Source organism: Macaca mulatta, chromosome 13, assembly GCF_049350105.2.
Source record: "Macaca mulatta isolate MMU2019108-1 chromosome 13, T2T-MMU8v2.0, whole genome shotgun sequence".
Taxonomy (NCBI): domain Eukaryota; kingdom Metazoa; phylum Chordata; class Mammalia; order Primates; family Cercopithecidae; genus Macaca; species Macaca mulatta.
The window spans coordinates 103994020-104013487 of NC_133418.1; the positions used below are offsets into that span (position 1 = coordinate 103994020).

Sequence of the window (19468 nt, forward strand, 5' to 3'; positions counted from 1 at the left end):
CCGGTGACGTCAGGTGGTAGAGAGGTGATTTTATACCTATTCTACAGGGGGAAAAGTGACACAGAGAGGCTTAGAGTTTGATGTAGACAAGGCCGTAGAATATTAGAGGGGGCAAATAAGTGCCCAGGTTGTAATCTAAGCCAGGACTCTTCTCATTACACCACACTTCCATGAGGACTTTTACCTCTCTTCCTGGCATAGGTCATAGTAGGTGGTGGAGAGGATACAAAAGTGTCTCCCCTCCCCACAAGCTGCTGCTAGACCCAATTAGAAGAAATGGTGATGAGCATCAATGTGCCTGGTCCCAGTTGTAACCATGTCAACAGCAGCACCTCCTCACCAATTATTTCAAGCTAAAGGTAACCTGATGATAGACTCAGACAAGTCTGAATTCCACTTCAGCTCTACCTCTTAGACCCTAAGAACTCTTCAAAAGTAAGTTGCTCATTTCTGGGTCGCAGTTCCTCATCTCTGGGTCTCATTTCTGTCTCATCTCTGGGACTCAGAGCTGAGATCCGGGGATGACAGTTTACATTGCCCAAAAACTCTGTGGGTCTCTGAAGCAGGGCTGAATTTATCTTTAAATTGAACAATAATGCCAACCCACAGGGATAGGATGATGAGTCGGTGAAAACAATTAAGTCAATCACCTATGGCAGAGCCAGATCTAGCAGTCATTGAATACATGATAGTTTTCTTCCCTTTTCCCCTGTGCTGATACTCCACAATTTCCAGCTTCCAGTAGACAAAGATATGGTTGAGATGAAGAAGTAAGCTAGAGTTCCTTTGACACTTTCCATCTTCCAGGTACTAAGAAGGTGGGTCTCGCATTTGAGAGCACCAAATCCACATCACCTCCAAAGCAGGCCGAAGCTGTTTTGAAGACTCTGCAGGAATTGAAAAAACTAACCATCTCTGAGCAAAATATCCAGAGAGCTAATCTCTTCCATAAGCTGGTTACTGAGCTGCGAGGCCTCAGTGAGGAAGCAGTCACATCTCTCTTGCCACAGCTGATCGAGGTGTCCAGGTATTTAATGGTTACAGCTCAACTTTTTATAAAACTGATGGTAACTGACTGAACTTTCAAACCTTGACCAAATGGAGAATCTCAGGGACCATTTGGATATCAATCCAGTTAATCAATTAGTCAATCAATTCATGATTGCTGGATAGAGAACTATCAGCTGACGTGCTAAGAGTTCCATGAAACACACACACACGCACACAGTGTTCAAGGCAGCTAAGTATTTGTGTGTTAAAATAGGAGGAGAATAGTTCCCACATTTTGATGGGTATCTTTTAATTCCTAGTTCTATTGCAGGTGCTCTCCAGAAGCTTATAGGCTGGTGGAGAGAGAACTCAGACAAAAAATATTATATGATTTCTCTACCCTTCAAGGCACTGGCTTTAAGCGCTATGAAGGTGAGAGAAGGGACTGAGGCCAGGAATGAGACCCAGCTAATGTTGGCCAGGCATATTCCATGTGCTGGCCAAAGGGCTGTGATAACAGTCTTCTTGTCGCTACAGATCCACAGTCCCCTCTTGGGACTGTCCTCGATGGGGCTTCTCCTGTGGGTAATGTTCCTAAGGAAAGCATCATGGCTCTGAGCTCCAAGTTGGGTTTTGAAAGATGGTTAGATTTGAATAGTGAATGAGGTGATTAAGGGCTCTCCTGGCAGAGGACACACCATGAGCAATATTTTATGTGCCCTGAAGGTGGTCTGTATAACTTTACCCATGTCTTTCTTCTCAGTCCCATCACTTTGCAAGCCTTGGTTCAGTGTGGACAGCCCCAGTGCTCCACTCACATCCTCCAGTGGCTGAAACGTGTGCATGCCAACCCCCTTCTGATAGATGTGGTCACCTACCTGGTGGCCCTGATCCCCGAGCCCTCAGCACAGCAGCTGCGAGAGATCTTCAACATGGCGAGGGAGCAGCGCAGCCGAGCCACCTTGTATGCGCTGAGCCACGCGGTCAACAAGTGAGTTTCCACACTGTATTTATCCTCCTAGGAGCAGAGGAACATCTTGCACTTCTGTGCGTCTCTGTATTAAAGCTGAACTCCTCCTTCCACTTTCAAACTCTGCTCCTTACTCTTGTGTTTATTCTTGATCATTTTTGGAGTAATGACTTGAAATAAGAAATCAGCAAACACAAACTGAATTTTTAAAAATATTTTCTCTACATTATATTATAAAAGTTTTTGAACATAACAAAGTTGACAGAATTTCAGAGGGAAAACCCCTGGAAAACCAGCTATCTCCTACCATTTAAGTGTTATTATATTTGCTTTATCACATATACATCCATCCATTAATTCATCTTATTTTCTGAAGCATTTCAAAGTAAATTACAAACATTAACACACTTTCCCCTAAGTACTTCAGCATGCATATTATTAACTTCAGTTCAATATTAGTTAGCAGTTTTTTCCTCTTAATTTTTTTTTTTTTTTGACATGGTTTCACTGTGTCAGCCAGGCTGGAATGCAATGGTGCAGTCACGGCTTACTGCAGCCTCAAATTCCTGGGCTCAAGTGATCCTCCCACCTCAGCCTCCTGAGTAGCTGGGACCACAGGCGCATGCTACCATGCCCTGGCTAATTTTTGTATTTTTTGTAGATACAGGGTTTCACCATGTTGCTCAGGCTGGCAGTTTTTTCTTTTGATGAAATTTTTTTGCTCTTTCTTTTTTACATTTTTATATAAATTTATGTGGAACAAGTGTAATTTTGTTACATGAATAGATTATGCAGTAGTTAAGTCAGGGCTTTCAGGATATCCATCACCCAGATAACATATAGTGTACCCACTAAGTAATTTCTCACCATCCATCTCCCTCCACTTCCATACCTGAGTCTCAATTGTCTTATCATTCCACACTCTATGTCCTTGTGTGTACATTATTTAGCTCCCACTTATAAAGTGACAACATGCAATATTTGTCTGTGACTGTCCTGTTTTACTTAAGACAATGACCTTCAGTTCCATCCATGTTACTGCAAATGACATGGTTTTATTCTTTTTATGGCTGAATAGTATTTTATTGCCTATACATTCCACATTTTTAATCCAATCATCCATTGACGGACACTTAGGTTGATTCCATGCCTTTGCTATTGTGAATAGTGCTGCGATAAACATATGGGTGCAGGTATCCTTTGGATATAATGATTTCTTTTCCTTTGGGTATGCACCCAGTAGTGGGATTGTTGGATTCATTGGTAGTTCTATTTTTAGTTCTTTGAGAAATCTCTGTATTGTTTTCCATAGAGGTTGTACTTATTTACAATACCATCAACAGTGGTTAACTGTTTCCTTTTCTCTGTATCCTCACCAACATCTGTTATTTTTTGTCTTTTGAATAATGGCCCTCCTGACTGTTGTAACATGTTATCTCATTGTGGTTTCAATTTACTTTTCTCTAATGATTAGTAATGTTATGCATTTTTTCATATGCCTATTGCCATTTGTGTGTCTTCTTTTGAAAAAATGTCTATTCATGTCCTTTGTCTACTTTTTAATGGGATTATTTGGGGGACTTTTTGTTGAGTTGTTTGAATTCCTTGTACATTCTGGATATTAGTACCCCACTGGATGAATAGTTTGCAAATATTTTCTCCCAGTCTGCAGGCTGCTCACCCTGTTGATTATTTGTTTCACTGTGCAGAAGCTTTTTGCTTTAATTAAGTTCTGTTTGTCTATTTTTTGTTTTTGTTGTCTTTGCCTTTGAGGTCTTAGTCATCGAATTCTTTGTCTAGGTCAATGTCCACAGAAGTTTTCCCTAGGTTTTCTTCTTGTATTTTTATAGTTTCAGGTCTTACATTTAAGTCTTTGATCTATCTTGAGTTGATTTTTGTATACGGTGACAGATAGTAGTCCAGGTTTATTCTTCTGCATATAGCAATCCAACTTTCCCAGCACCACTTATTGAAAAGGGTGTCCTTTCTCGAGTGTATGTTTTTGTCAATTTTGTCAAAGATCCATTGACTGTAACTATGTGGCTTTATTTCTGGGTTCACTATTCTGTTCCATTGATCTATGTGTCTATTTTTATGCCAGTATCATGCTGTTTAGATTACTATAGCCTTGTAGCATAATTTGAAGTCAGGTAATGTGATGCCTCCAGCTTTGTTCTTTTTGCTTAAGATTGCTTCAGCTACTCAGGCTCTTTTTGGATTCCATATGAATTTTATAATTATTTTTTCTCATTCACAAGTTTGGATTTTAAGACAAACCTAACTGGGGTTACCGAGTCTTGACTCTCTGCTCTTATTCTGTAGCTATCATAAGACAAACCCTACAGGGACCCAGGAGCTGCTAGACATTGCTAATTACCTGATGGAACAGATTCAAGATGACTGCACTGGGGATGAAGATTACACCTATTTGATTCTGCGGGTAATCTCAGTCTTTTACACGACATAGATCATTTCAGAAGCGCTTTTCCTGGATACCTTTTACTTCCCTCTCCTGCACCCTGATGGGTTCTTGTTTCTTTTCTTCAATGCAGGTCATTGGAAACATGGGCCAAACCATGGAGCAGGTAACTCCAGAACTCAAGTCTTCAATCCTGAAATGTGTCCAAAGTACAAAGCCATCACTGATGATTCAGAAAGCTGCCATCCAGGCCCTGCGGAAAATGGAGCCTAAAGACGAGGTAAAGTCCACAAGAAGAGGTCTGAAAGTGAAAGTTCATTAACAAGGATTTGGAAGGTACTGGGGAAATGAGACTCTAAATTTCATCTACTGACTTTATTCTGCTGTTCCCTCCCTCCCTCCCTCCCTTCCTTCCTTCCTTCCATCTTTTGAGATGGAGTCTCACTCTATTTACAAGGGTGGAGTGCAATGGCACGATCTCGGCTCACTGCAACTTCTGCTTCCTGGGTTCAAGCAATTCTCCCTGCCTCAGCCTCCTGAGTAACTGGGATTACAGGCACATGCCACCACACCCAGCTAATTTTTGTATTTTTTTTAGTAGAGACGGGGTTTTGCCATGTTGACCAGGCTGGTCTTGAACTCCTGACCTCAGGTGATCCACCCACCTCAGCCTCCCAAAGTGCTGGGATTACAGGCGTGAGCCACTGCACCTGGCCTCTACTGTTTTCTAATTGCAAATTTCTACAAGCCTATTGACTTGACTGCCTAGCAGTATGTGACATGAGAGAAATACCTGACCTTGCTGCTATGTCAACATGCAGAATGTGAGATGTTTTTGCTACCTACCACCCACCTACCAGATTGACCATCCCTCTCATCATGGAAAAACATGCTTAATTTTCCCCCAATAACCTTAGGCTAGGATAGTCAACTTGGCCCCCTCTTAGGTGGCAATGGCTCCAGAGCTTTGGAAACTACCTTATTTATTAGCCCCAAACTCTTACTACCCCTTTTCATCTTTACCCTCACATTAAAATAACTTAGGTTAAAACAACTTTATTTTCACTTAGTGAAACAAATCATAACTTGGCCATGATTTATGTGTTTTAATGGAATTGAATTCAACAGGCATTCCACAGGCATCTTCTGGGAACCCTTACTTGATAGTGCTCTAGGAAACACTGGCAAGAAGATTCAATACCAGCATTTGAAAAGTGATTACAGAGAAATTAGACCTGTGCTTAAGAAAGAGCTAGCAGACAATGCCAGTGTTTGCCAGGCACGTTCTGTGTTCTGACCACAGGACAGTGATAACCATCTCCTCTTTTGACTGCAGGACCAGGAGGTGCTTCTTCAGACTTTCCTTGATGATGCTTCTCCAGGAGATAAGCGACTGGCTGCCTATCTCATGCTGATGAGGAGTCCTTCACAGGCAGATATTAACAAAATTGTCCAACTTCTACCATGGGAACAGAATGAGCAAGTGAAGAACTTTGTGGCTTCCCATATTGCCAACATCTTGAACTCCGAAGAATTGGATATCCAAGAGTAAGTAAGAGCAATTTTTCCCCACATACCACTGAGGACCCTAAGCTGGAATTCCAGCGCTAGGTTTTGGCATAGCCACTGTCTGCCCTTGCTTCTGACACAAACACTTGTGCAAATGTGTAGCAGACCTAGACCCAAAGCCTTAGGGTAAATGAAATCCAGACATTTTGGTAGTGATTGGAAATCCATATTTACTTGGGCTGCAAGAGTCAAAGGATAATAACATGGTGTGTCAGCTCAAACTATACTTCTTCTTATCTAGTCTGAAAAAGTTAGTGAAAGAAGCTCTGAAAGAATCTCAACTTCCAACTGTCATGGACTTCAGAAAATTCTCTCGGAACTATCGACTCTACAAATCTGTTTCTCTTCCATCACTTGACCCAGCCTCAGCCAAAATTGAAGGGAATCTTATATTTGATCCAAATAACTACCTTCCTAAAGAAACCATGCTGAAAACGACCCTTACTGCCTTTGGATTTGCTTCAGCTGACCTCTTCGAGGTAAGTGTGAAGAGTTCGAGGTTCTCTAGCCCATTTTGTACAGCATCATAAACAGAGAGTCCCTGGGAGCCAGAAGCTAGCCAGAGGAAAACAAGAACCACCAGGCACTTCCTACCATGACTCTGAGGCTTTCTTCTTTCCCTCCTTCCCTGCCTTCCTTTCTCCTCGCTGGGGGTCACCTGAAGCATGACTTCTTAACATTAATAGAAATGCAGGCCGGGTGAGGTGGCTCATTCCTGTAATCCCAGCACTTTGGGAGGCCGAGGCGGGTAGATCATGAGGTCAGGAGATCGAGACCATCCTGGCTAACACAGTGAAACCCGTCTCTACTAAAAAAATACAAAAAAAATTAGCCGGGCGAGGTGGCAGGCACCTGTAGTCCCAGCTACTCGGGAGGCTGAGGCAGGAGAACGGCGTGAACCCAGAAGGCAAAGCTTGCAGTGAGCAGAGATGGCACCACTGCACTCCAGCCTGGGCGACAGAGCGAGACTCCGTATAAAAATAAAAAAAAAATTGAAATGCAGATGTCTCGTCTTTAAGTCCCAAGCCAAGGAAGCATATGTGCTGCCTAGTCAGATCTGCTTCAAATCTCAAATTCACTCCCAACTCTGAACCCTTGGTTGAATTGCTTGTCCTCTCTGAACCTTAGCTGCCTCTTCTAGAAAAAAGCAAGTAATAAGGTCAAGATTCTAGTGAGATTTTAATAAAGCAGCTCCTGTGAAGTGCTAAGATCAGCTCCTGGCCTGTGGTATTCAAATACTTGTTTAGATAAATGGACATCAAGAGGGGGAACTACTAGGCTGGCATATAACAAAGAAAGCTGATGCCATTTTCTTATCTGATTTTGTTTCTCAGATTGGCTTGGAAGGAAAAGGCTTTGAGCCAACATTGGAAGCTCTTTTTGGGAAGCAAGGATTTTTCCCAGACAGTGTCAACAAAGCTTTGTACTGGGTTAATGGTCAAGTTCCTGATGGTGTCTCTAAGGTCTTAGTGGACCACTTTGGCTATACCAAAGAGGATAAACGTGAGCAGGTATGTATTTGTCAAGTATCTTCTTAAGGAAAGCTTTGGGTCTCCATGCAAAAACAATTCTTTTCTAAGCAAGGAAGTCATCAAAATATTATCTAACTGAAGTGATAACTATGGTTTTTATCAACCAGACCTGCTGGGATAAGGGCCAGTATCTTCAGCAGTTAAAGGTCTCCGGAAATTCAGTGTGCCCAGAAGGAAGACTTCTATCCTGAGAAGTACTCTAGGATAACAGTTAAGAGTATGAACTCTGGGCTGGGCGTGGTGGCTCACACCTGTAATCCCAGCACTTTGGGAGGCTGAGGTGGGTGGATCACGGGGTCAGGAATTTGAGACCAGCCTGGCCAACATAGTAAAACCCCATCTCTACTAAAAATACAAAAAACTAGCCGGGCATGGTAGTGGGCGCCTGTAATCCCAGTTACTCGGGAGGCTGAGGCAGGAGAATTGCTTGAACCCAGGAGGTAGAGGTTGCAGTGAGCTGAGATTACACTGTTACACTCCAGCCCGGGCGACAGTGTGAGACTCTGTCTTAAAAAAAACTATGAACTCTGGGCATGGATTTAATTCTAACTTCCCTGTCTTGAAATTGTGTGCACTTGGGGAAGTTGGTTGATATTATGTGTATCTGTTTCTGTCTGCATCCCAGACTACTAATAATAGTCCAAACCTCACAAGGTTATTTAAAGACAATGAAATAAGGCATCTAAAATTCCAAGTGCAGTGCCTGATGCTGGCATGGACTGTTCAATAAGCAGACACTATTGCGAGTTTTAAATTAATATTTTCATTATTATTAACTGCTTTCTTTGGCGCTCACTGCCATCAGTGCACTAGCAAATGAGACCAAAATTCCACTTTGAAGCTAGTAATGAGCCCCTGTTTAAGGAGCAAAATAGGCTGTATGATCTGGAGCTTATTCTTGAATTTTTTGCTACCCAATGTGTGGTCTGGTCAGAAATGTAGGTTCTCAGGCTTCACCCACAATCTACTGAATCAGAAGCTGTATTTTAGCAAGACCTCATGTGACTTGTATGCACATTCAAGTTTGCAGAGCAAGGAAGTAATTTACCCCTCCAAGCTCACTGTTGAGCACCAGTTCCATCTTCTGATTTCCTGACCCCCACTTGAGGCCAAGGGTCTTTGATCTGCTTTGAGTCTGTCAATTTCACATTTTTTCCCCCCAATGCCTGGGCATCCATCTCTGAGATTCTTCTTCTCTCTAAGAAGAACTTGTCTAGGATCAAGTGTTTTTCAAACTTTTGGTAAATTTACATAGCAGCTACATTTTCTTAAGAAACACTTTGTAGTCTTCACTGGTCAAAGAAGAGAAGGCTAAGCAGGGAATGGGTGGGAGACAGAGGATCTTCTAATCTTGAGGATCCTGGCATACTGGAGAGCAGGGACCCTCCCCTCAACCCACCACATCTTACTATGTCTACAGATTTTTAAATTAAGAATAGCTTTAAGAGTGCCACTATCCCTGACAAGACCTTAGTTCTTTCATCTCTGTTTAGAGAAATTAGCCTGGACTTCAGTGTCTCCCTGTTCCTCACCTGAAGCATTTTTTTAGGCCCATCCTGGCTGCAGCAGACAGGTCCCACATTGGGAACTAAAAGGTGTTTGACATTGCTGACATCTCACTGGCCATTTTATTACTAAACTCTCAGGACATGGTAAATGGAATGATGTTCACTGTTCAGAAGCTGATTGAAGATTTGAAATCCAAAGAAGTCCCAGAAGCCAGAGCCTACCTCCGCATCTTGGGAGAGGAGCTTGGCTTTGCCAGGCTCCATGACCTCCAGCTCCTTGGAAAACTGCTCCTGACGGGTGCCCGCACTCTGCAGGGGATCCCTCAGATGGTAAGTCAGCCATGAGACCAGACATTGGTTTTTTTAGATCGCCCAGATGCCCTTATGATCACAACTGCACAAGACAGAAAAGATGCTTGTACTTTCTTCAAAGATGCAGGTTTGCCTTGAATTTCACTGAGATGACTCTTGGATCACAAGGAGCTGTTAACATTTAGAAATTAAGCTATTCATGATGTTAGCTATATTTTTAAGAGCATTAATTTATTCATCTGGAAAACAACGTTCGGTATACCTTCCTCTACCTTTGCTGAAGGTCCTTTTATTTTTATTTTTATTTTTTTAATTTTTTGAGATGGAGTCTTGCTCCCAGGCTGGAGTGCAGTGGTGCAGTCTCGGCTCACTGCAACTCTGCCTCCCGGGTTCAAGCAATTCTCCTGCCTCAGCCTCCCAAGTAGCTGGGACTACAGACACGCGCCAGCATGCCCGGCTAATCTGTGTACTTTTAGTAGAGACAAAGTTTCACCATGTAGGCCAGGCTGGTTTCGCACTCCTGACCTCAAGTGATCCGCCAGCCTGGGCCTCCCAAAGTGCTGGGCTAACAGGCATGAGCCACTGCACCCGGCCTGAAGGTCCTTTTAATATTGAAATGATATAATGATTATAAAAAAAAGTATTTGGCAAACTATAATTCACTATCTAAATATGCTATAATTTTTATTATTAATTTATTAATAAAAGGAAATATATAAATGTATTCCTATGGCTTGATAAAAAAATGTTGACTTTAAGAAAACAGGTCTCAAGCTATTTTATGGAAATATTATTTAAAAAATAAAACCCAATGCAAACTGATATTTTTAAAAATGATTTTATCATAATATAATATATTTCAAGTACACCTTCACTTACAGTCAGACTCCAGAACACCAGAATGAAGCCATGGCATATATGATACTTAAAGTCCATAAAGCTCTGAGGCCCAGCAATATTTTTAAGAGCCTTCTGAATCCAGTTGAAAATGACATGATATCTATCTAGTGAATTTTCTTCTATCCTGATTCACTGAAAATGGTAAAAATATCAGTTTGATCTTTATTTATCAAACTATTCAGCTCATCAAAATATGCTAATCCTTCCTTTCTAGATAAAGAGGAATTACTCTCCAATGTATGGAAGGTTGCATTTAACAAAACTGACTTTAAAAAGACTTACTTTTATTTGCTCTCCCCTGTTGGGTCTATAGATTGGAGAGGTCATCAGGAAGGGCTCAAAGAACGACTTTTTTCTTCACTACATCTTCATAGAGAATGCCTTTGAACTCCCCACTGGAGCTGGATTACAGTTGCAAATATCTTCATCTGGAGTCACCGCTCCTGGAATCAAGGCTGGAGTGAAACTGGAAGTAGCCAATGTAAGATTCTGTTTGCCTTTTGATTTCTCAGGTTATTATTTTCTTCCAGGGTGGGTTTCTTGTTAAAACACATTTTAAAATGCGTTTTCAGTTCAAGACAAAATGCATCATCATTGTAATCATCTTATTATTTTTTATGAAAAACTTTAAGCTTCCACCAAAATGCACCACCTCACCAGCTCCAGTAGTGGTACAGCCACAAGACAAGAACTCAGTTCTCTCAATAAATGAGTATTCCTATCATCTTTTTAAACTGATTTTGCCTAATGTTAACTCAGGTACTTTCTAGTTCTGGGTAGTGTAGTCCAACTCTAGAGAAATGAGAACTTGCTTTCCTTCTTCCAAACAAATCCCAGTAATGTTTCCAAAGGTGTGTTATCCAGGAAGTGTTTGCCTGGAGGTGAGAAAGGTGGTTGATCTGACTGACAGGGGACTGAAGTATTTAATGAATCTGAATGGGTTGCTTTCTGACTTATAGATGCAGGCCGAACTGGTGGCAAAACCCTCCGTGTCTGTGGAGTTTGTGACAAATATGGGCATCATCATTCCAGACTTCGCTAGGAGCGGGGTCCAGATGAACACCAACTTCTTCCACGAGTCAGGCCTGGAGGCTCGTGTTGCCCTAAAAGCTGGGCAGTTGAAGTTTATCATTCCTTCCCCAAAGAAACCAGTCAAGCTGTTAAGTGGCAGGTAATTCTTTTAGCCAAGTCTGCCTAGCCAGTTTGAAAGAGAGAACAGAGAATGTATCTGCAGGATTTCGCCAGGCTAAACAGTTGATTGAAATTATTCAGGTCCTGAGGAAGTGGGAGAGAAATAGAGAGGAAAGATTCCGGGTTACCTATTTTAATTCTAGCCTAGACTTACTACATAACTACATAATTACTTTTCTTCTACTTTCCACATTTTACTAAATTGTCCTTTATCTTTCTGCTTTGAGACTTATTAAGACCTACTGCTTAATTAGTTTTTATTAAGTTGTGATTTTTTGTTATCTGTTTTGAGAATGAAGAAACAGTAGCTCTGGAGATCATCTTTGGGAAATGAATTGTTTTTCACCCCAAAAAATACCTAAGAACATATTGATTTGAGGTAGCTAGCTCAGTAGGTAAAGCATGAAACTCCTAACCTCGTGATAATGGGATACAGACTCTTATGGAGAGTTTCATTTTAAGTGGCACCCTCAACCATTGATTTACCTTAGTTTTCATATTTTAGACACATTCATATGTTCATTCAAAAATAATACTTAATTGGCCAGCCCGGTGGTTCATGTCTGTAATCCCAGCACTTTGGGAGCCCCAGGTGGATGGATCGCTTGAGCCCAGGTGTTCAGAGAGCAGCCTGGGTAACATGGCAAAACCTCATCTCTACAAAAAAAAAAAATAACAAAATTAGCTAGACATGGTGGCGCATGCCTGTAGTTCCAGCTACTCAGAAAACTGAGATGGGAGGATCGATTGAGCCCAGGAGTTCAAGCCTTCAGTGAACCATGCTTGCACCACTGCACTCCAGCTTGGGTGACAGAGCAAGACCCTGTCTCACAGAAGCCAAATATAGTATATTTAATTGCTTAATATGTGCCACATGTGTTGAGTGAGACATACAAGGTCCCTGACCTTTGAATGCTTACATTTTATAAGGGAGACACACAATAAAGCAAGCAGTAATCATAAAGTAAGGGCTAAGTTATAGAAAGTATTAGAATACCATGAAATTTTATATCATGTAGCCTGTGCTAGTCAAGGAATGCATTCTGAAGTAAGTGTACTTGACCTGATAACTGAGGACTGTGTCAGAGTCATTTAGGCAACGGAGAAAGGAGTGAGTGTTCCAGGCAAAAGGAAAAGCAGGTAATGGCCTGAAGGTAAAGGCATATGGTTCAAGGAACTGGAAGAAGTGCAGAATGGTAAGGTGCTCAGGGAACATAAGTGAGAGATGACGGGGAGAGGTAGGCAGGGGAGAGAGCATTCCCAACCATGGAAGCCATCCTAAGGAGTTTGGACTCTTTTGAAGGCACAGGAGTTGAAGAGGGGAGCAGAAATAAGATAGGGGTGATGTTTTAGAAGAAATACTCTGACTCTAGTGTGGAAAATGGGTGGGAAGGAGGCACAGCTGGACACGAAGAGACCATTGGGCATCTCTTACGATCCTGTGTGGCTAAGAGCTGATAATGGCCTGCAATGGAGGAAAGCCAGGTATAGAAAGGAGTAAGCAGATTCTAGAACTTTCTAAGAGGCAGAATCATAAGTACTGGGTGATTAATTGGGTATGGGACAGGGAAAAAGAAAGAAGAAAAGAGGAAGGAGGCACCCTTCACTTAAATAAGAACTACAGTGGGAGAGCTTCTTGTTTTAAGGAAGGTGACAAATTCAGTTTTGGATGTGCTGCATTTGATGTCCTATGAAACAACCAGTTTAGAAATCTAGTGGCAAATAGACCTGTGGATCTGAGCCCAGTAAAGTGGCTTGGGCTCCACATTTGGATTTGGGAATCATTAGTATACAGAGGTTGTTGTGGTTAAACAGCAACTGGTGTAGAGTGAGACATGAGAGATGAGGACAGAAATATGGAGAAGACGAAAACATGTAAAGGAAGAAGAGGAATAACCAGCAATGAGTTAGAAGAAGTGACCAGAGAAGAAGAAGGAGAACCAAAGCCACAAAAGGTCGCAGAAGCCATAGAGCAGCCATAGGGGAGATCACCCCATGGGTAGGCAAAAGCTGGCATTAGGACTCCAGCACATCAGCAAAGCTTGGTCTTATGGCACCCCCAACTTGGAGAAGCAATACTTGTAGGAAAATGTGCTATTTCAAAGAAAGCATCCTTAGAAAAAACCAGGCCAAGGTTGAACTTTCTTACATGTACTAAGTTTTTAAGTACACACTTGGAAGGAAGGTGCCATCATCTCTTCAGATGTGAGAGGCTCCAGGGTCTTAGTCTGGTCATGAGTGTGCAACTCTACTGAAGGCTTCTGGGAGGTCAAGGAAGATAAAACCTAAATATGCCCATTGGATGTAGGAGCAAGGAGGGCATTAGAGACATTGATGAAAGCATTTTCAGAAGATGGAATGAGCAATCAGAGCACAGTTAGTGCAGCACGTTGGGAGGAAGTGGAGACTGCAAAGGCAGACAACTCTTGATGGTGAGGAAGCCAAGAGAAAGCAAGAAAAGAAAGAAAGGAGCATAGGCGAGGGGCACAGGGGAGGAGACTTGAGTGTGCTTAATGCAGGTGGAAGTAAGCAGGTAGAGAGTAGGGGATTTCATATGAAAGAGACAGTTTCTCTTGGCTTGCATCATAGGAAGGAAGGGGCACACTGAAATTCAGCCCCAGTGATCAGCTATTTAACATCTCTGAGCCTCTGCTTCTGTAAAATGAGAACCATAAGCCTACTGTTGTGGGGATTACAGGAAACATGGAAAGAACTCAGCTGGAAGCTCCACAGTCACTCTCATGGCTTGTCATGTTGATGTTCTTTCTAATATTATTTGTTTCTCAGTAAATCAAATAGTTAGAGATAGGTGTGGACTGAGGGAAGACAAGGATAAGAGGGTATTTACACCCTGAGAATTTGTGATATTCATTTTGATTCATGACTTAGCAATAACTCAGGTATTTTTGTTCTTCACCAGCAACACGTTACATTTGGTCTCTACCACCAAAACGGAGGTGATCCCACCTCTCATCGAGAACAGGCAGTCCTTGTCAGTTTGCAAGCAACTCTTTACTGGCCTGAATTACTGCACCTCAAGCGCTTACTCCAACGCCAGTTCCACAGACTCCGCCCCCTACTATCCGCTGACCGGGGACACCAGGTTAGAGATGCATTTTCTCACCTTTTACATCATGGTCACCTAGCATGGCATAGGAAAAAAATGCTCTGTGTTGTAAGCCCCTGTCACTAGCCTTCTGGGTTTGCACCATCTTTGGGTATTTAAAGCAGGGTCCTCTGGCCAACACGTTGGGTGTCCCCTTTTGCTTTCTTATACACAGGACAGGATCACAGCACAGATCCCAATTTGCTCCTAATTCAGTGTCCATGTTTCTGAGCCTCCAGACCCATTGCTATGAACTTCCTGGAGCCCATCAATGTGCTTGAAGCCTTCACCATACTTAGGTGGCTCCCTGTCTTCAGCCCCCAAGTTCCAGTGCTTGTTCTCAGCTTTGCTGAAACAACCAGCCAACTCCTGCTCTGCTTGTCCAAAGTCTTGGGAATCCTGGTGTCTGCCCTTGCCTTGGGTTCTTGTAGGACTGAGGGATCAAAAAGATCATCTTAGTTAAGGGCAAGAGACAATGTTAAAATACGGACCATATTTTTGTTGCATTTGAGGCTGAATTGTTTTGGGGACATTATCTCCATCCTTGAAAGCTCTAACATTATGCACTGTCTTCATTGTAACATCTTCAGATTAGAGCTGGAACTGAGGCCTACAGGAGAAGTTGAGCAGTATTCTGTCAGTGCAACCTATGAGCTCCAGAGAGAGGACAGAGCCTTGGTGGACACCCTGAAGTTTGTAACTCAAGCAGAAGGTGAGTATTCAAAAACACAGCTGCTTCATCTCTGCTCGCAGTCTCAGGTTCAGAATTCATGAGGAGAACACATGTAATTTAACCTATTTAACAAATATTAACTGAGTACCCAATAAGTGGCAGGCCTATTTTAAGACCTGGGGCTAGAACAGTGAACAATGGAGTCTCTGCCTTCGTGGAAGTTACAGTGAACAACCAAACAAGTTAATATTTGGAGTGTCAGATCAGTACTGGGGAGGAAAACAGAGCATAGACTGGTCTAGGGAAGGCTAGGAGTAAGAGGGAGGAAGAAGGGCAGGGAAAGCAGTGCATTTGGAATAATAAGGGAAAGTCTCCCTGGTAAAGTGAGTATAAGGAGACCTAACAGAGATAAGGGGAGAAGCAGTGTGGTAAGACTGTTACAGGCAGAGGGACCAGTAGGTGCAAAGGCCCTGAGGCTGACATATTGCTGCCATGTTTCAAGGAAAGGAAGGAAGCCAGTATGGCTTGAGCAGAAAGACCAGGGAGAAAAGAGGTAGAAGATGAGGACAGAGAGAGATGGAGAGGTGAAGGAAGGATGATCTCATAGGCCATGGTAAGAACTTCGGCTTCTTCCTGTGAATTAAATGAAAGCCACTGGGGAGTCCTCATGATTTGATTTATGTTTATGTTGAGAAAAGACTATGGGGAGACAAGAGCAGAGAAACTACTATGTAGGTTATCACAATAATCCAGGCAGGAATCAGTGCTGTTTTGGATTAGGGCAATGGCAGAGGAGATATGAGAAGGGGTTGGATTCTGGCCATATTTTGAAGATTAGGCTGACAAGATTTGCTGATACAGTGGATGTTGAGTGTAAGAGAAAAAGGAGAATGAGGACAAACCTAAGGTTTTTGGCCTGGGCAACTGGAAAACAGAGCTTCCATTTATGGAGATGGAAAGGGCAACTGAAGGAGCAGGTTTTAGGGAATGGGGCAAAATTAGGTGTTCACTTTGGAAAAATTTTTATATAGGGATAGCATATCACAAAATTAAACTAGGAAGAAAATCCCATGAGAGAAAGCACTGGGGGAGCAGGGCATGCTGGGGAAATAGTGTTTGGTAAACATTGTTTTACAAAGGATATAAAATGGACGAGCCTATGGATCGAAGGATGCCTGGGAATCTTGTTACAAAGAAAGGGGGAGTCGGGCAGATGGAGCCCAGGGCAAGGGCAGCAAGGAACCAGGAAAGGCATCTTGGATGGAAAGTAATATAGAGATGTCGTGTCTTCCTGGCCCAGAAGGACTGTGAGCCTTTGCTGTTCCACAAACAAGCTAAGTGCTCCCCATTTCAGGGCCTTTGTATTCCTGGCCCTCTGCCTGGAATGTGCTCCTCCCAGAACTCAGCATAGCTCCAACCTCTCTTCATTCTGATCTCTGCCCACATGTGCCCTTATCAGAGAGAACTTCTCTGACCACCAAGTATGAAATAACACTTCTTCTATCTCTTTCTTTTATCCTTGTATCCAGTTTTACTCTTCTTCATAACATTCATTACCATCTGACATGAGCAAGTTACTTGTTTATTGCCTGCACACCTCCCCCCCTAGAAGGTAAGCCCCATGAAAGCAAGGACTCCCCAGTGCCAAGAGCAGTGTCCAGCACATAATAGGCTCATAATAGGCGATCCATAAAGACTTGTATACATGAATACCACTGAGTTTAAAATTTTCAGTAAAATCCTGAATTGTGTTTTTGTTTAAGTACATTAATTCCTTGGAGTTTCTCTGCTTTTTCCTCTCTTTCCTTCCAAAACATAGCTTCCTACCATACATCTCTTGATTCTCTTATACACTTGTCCAGGTGTAAAGCAGACTGAGGCTACCATGACATTCAAATATAATCGGCAGAGTATGACCTTGTCCAGTGAAGTCCAAATTCCGGATTTTGATGTTGACCTTGGAACAATCCTCAGAGTTAATGATGAATCTACTGAGGGCAGAAAGTCTTACAGACTCACCCTGGACATTCAGAACAAGAAAATTACTGAGGTCACCCTCATGGGCCACCTAAGGTAAGGAAGGCTGAGGGTCATCTGACCTGCACTGCAGGCCTGGGTGGTTCTTTTCATTATTCCTCTTCTACTTTATACCTGACCAAGCCATGTTCATGTTCACCCCAGTCTACTCAGAGTGGCAGATAGAGCCCTTAACATTTTCCTTTTTTTTTTTTTTTTTGAGACGGAGTCTCACTCTGTCACCAGGCTGGAGTGCAGTGGCACAATCTCGGCTCACTGCAAGCTCTGCCTCCTGAGTTCAAGTGATTCTCCTGCCTCAGCCTCCCAAGGAGCTGGAACTACAAGTGTGTGCCACCACACCCAGCTAATTTTTGTATTTTTAGTGTAGACTGGGTTTCACCATATTGGCCAGGATGGTCTCCATCTCCTGACCTCGTGATCCACCCGCCTTGGCCTCCCAAAGTGCTGGGATTACAGGCGTGAGCCACTGCGCCCGGCCGAGCCCTCAACATTTTAAGCCTCTGCGCATGTCCAGTTGGATTTTCCTACCATTTATCAGGCACTTACTATTCAGGTATCAAGCACAGTGCTGGGTGCTTTAAAGAAAGTATCTCAGTCCTCACAATAAACTGCGAGGTCAGTGTGAGTTTACCTGTTTCATGGATAAGGAAATGGTAGCTCAGAGGGTTTAAATCATTTGACCAAAGTCATAGAGCTAGTAAATAGCAGAACAGGATTCAAACAGTTTTCAAAAAGCTTCTCTTTCTCCTAAACCTGCTTGCAAAGTCCTTAATTTGTGCTGAATGTTGGCTTCAGAAGTTAATGAATTTGATCTGTGACTGTTTCTCTGAACCATCCTTGTATCTGGTTTTGATCACCGCAAATGGAACTTCTGTTTAATCCTGCATATCTCCTTTGAAAGGACAAAATCACTGGTGCCAACTGATTTTCTTTACCATAGTTGTGACACAAAGGAAGAAGGAAAAATCAAAGGTGTTATTTCCGTACCCCGTTTGCAAGCAGAAGCCAGAAGTGAGATCATCGCCCACTGGTCACCTGCCAAACTGCTCCTCCAAATGGACTCATCTGCTACAGCTTATGGCTCCACAGTTTCCAAGAGGGTGGCGTGGCATTACGGTACGTGTCTCTTCCCCTGTGTGAGCACTTCCAAAGTAATGCAGCTGTTGAGACCTGTGGTTACAGGCTGACCTAGTACCACTCACAACTATTTCCTATGTATTTTCAGATGAAGAGAAGATTGAATTTGAATGGAACACAGGCACCAATGTAGATACCAAAAAAATGACTTCCAATTTCCCTGTGGATCTCTCTGAGTATCCTAGGAGCTTACATATGTATGCTGATAGACTCCTGGATCACAGAGTCCCTCAAACAGACATGACTTTCCGGCACGTGGGTTCCAAATTAATAGTTGTAAGTATGAGTCTGCCAGTCAATAAATACATGGGTATAAGTGCTAATTACATCCTCAACTCTGAGCTAGGTGCAGGAAGGTATCCAAAGATGTATAAGGCATGCTTCCTGCCCCCCAGGGAATTCTTGGGAAAAAAAAAAAAAAAAACTTTCACACATGTGTAGTTATCCAGTTACACAAAGCTGAATATGATACATATCAAAGAGATGCTACTAAGCAGAACAGTTCTTTGCCTAGTGGTATCAAAGGAAGCTTCAGGACACTAGCTAGGAGGCTGACTATGTTAGACGTTCCTTTTATAAATATGGGCAGTGATCAGTGACTGTCAACGAAGATTCATAATTTTCTGTTATTTATTTTTAACATTCAGTGCATTGTCCTGCTAAATAATTAACTTGTCAAATCTGGATTTGTGCCTAATGTTCATTGCTCTTTGAGGCTCATCCATGCCCATTACCTTAAAAATCTCCTGTCATTTTGTAGGCAATGAACTCATGGCTTCAAAAGGCGTCTGGGAGTCTTCCTTATACCCAGACTTTGCAAGACCACCTCAATAGCCTGAAGGAGTTGAACCTCCAGAACATGGGATTGCCAGGCTTCCACATCCCAGAAAACCTCTTCTTAAAAAGGTAAAAGAAGAAACCGGCAAAGCTTCTTGAACCGTGCAAAGTAAATGAAAGATTTTACATAGCATGATTTGGATATTTTTTTAATTTAAATTTTTAAGGGAAATAATTTAAGCATTTTAAGGAGATTAATAACTAGTGCAAACACTGTGGCATTTTTGCATTAGTAAACATGAGAATGCCAACCCTGTCAGGAAGAATCTAAGAAAGTAATTGGAGGA

The 19468-nt window shown here is 42.4% G+C and overlaps 1 protein-coding gene across 1 annotated transcript in view; it reads left to right on the forward strand.

Annotated features, from left to right (window-relative positions):
• APOB (apolipoprotein B) overlaps positions 1-19468 on the forward strand; it is a 42191-nt gene that overhangs the window by 9772 nt on the left and 12951 nt on the right. The window contains exons 9-24 of the mRNA XM_001097500.5: positions 808-1027; positions 1754-1981; positions 4283-4400; positions 4513-4659; positions 5716-5927; positions 6190-6427; positions 7283-7459; positions 9127-9318; positions 10514-10681; positions 11160-11371; positions 14312-14494; positions 15088-15209; positions 17033-17243; positions 18148-18323; positions 18433-18620; positions 19105-19250. Coding sequence (XP_001097500.4) covers positions 808-1027; positions 1754-1981; positions 4283-4400; positions 4513-4659; positions 5716-5927; positions 6190-6427; positions 7283-7459; positions 9127-9318; positions 10514-10681; positions 11160-11371; positions 14312-14494; positions 15088-15209; positions 17033-17243; positions 18148-18323; positions 18433-18620; positions 19105-19250 — 2938 coding nt within the window. The remainder of the gene's footprint in view (positions 1-807; positions 1028-1753; positions 1982-4282; positions 4401-4512; positions 4660-5715; positions 5928-6189; positions 6428-7282; positions 7460-9126; positions 9319-10513; positions 10682-11159; positions 11372-14311; positions 14495-15087; positions 15210-17032; positions 17244-18147; positions 18324-18432; positions 18621-19104; positions 19251-19468) is intronic.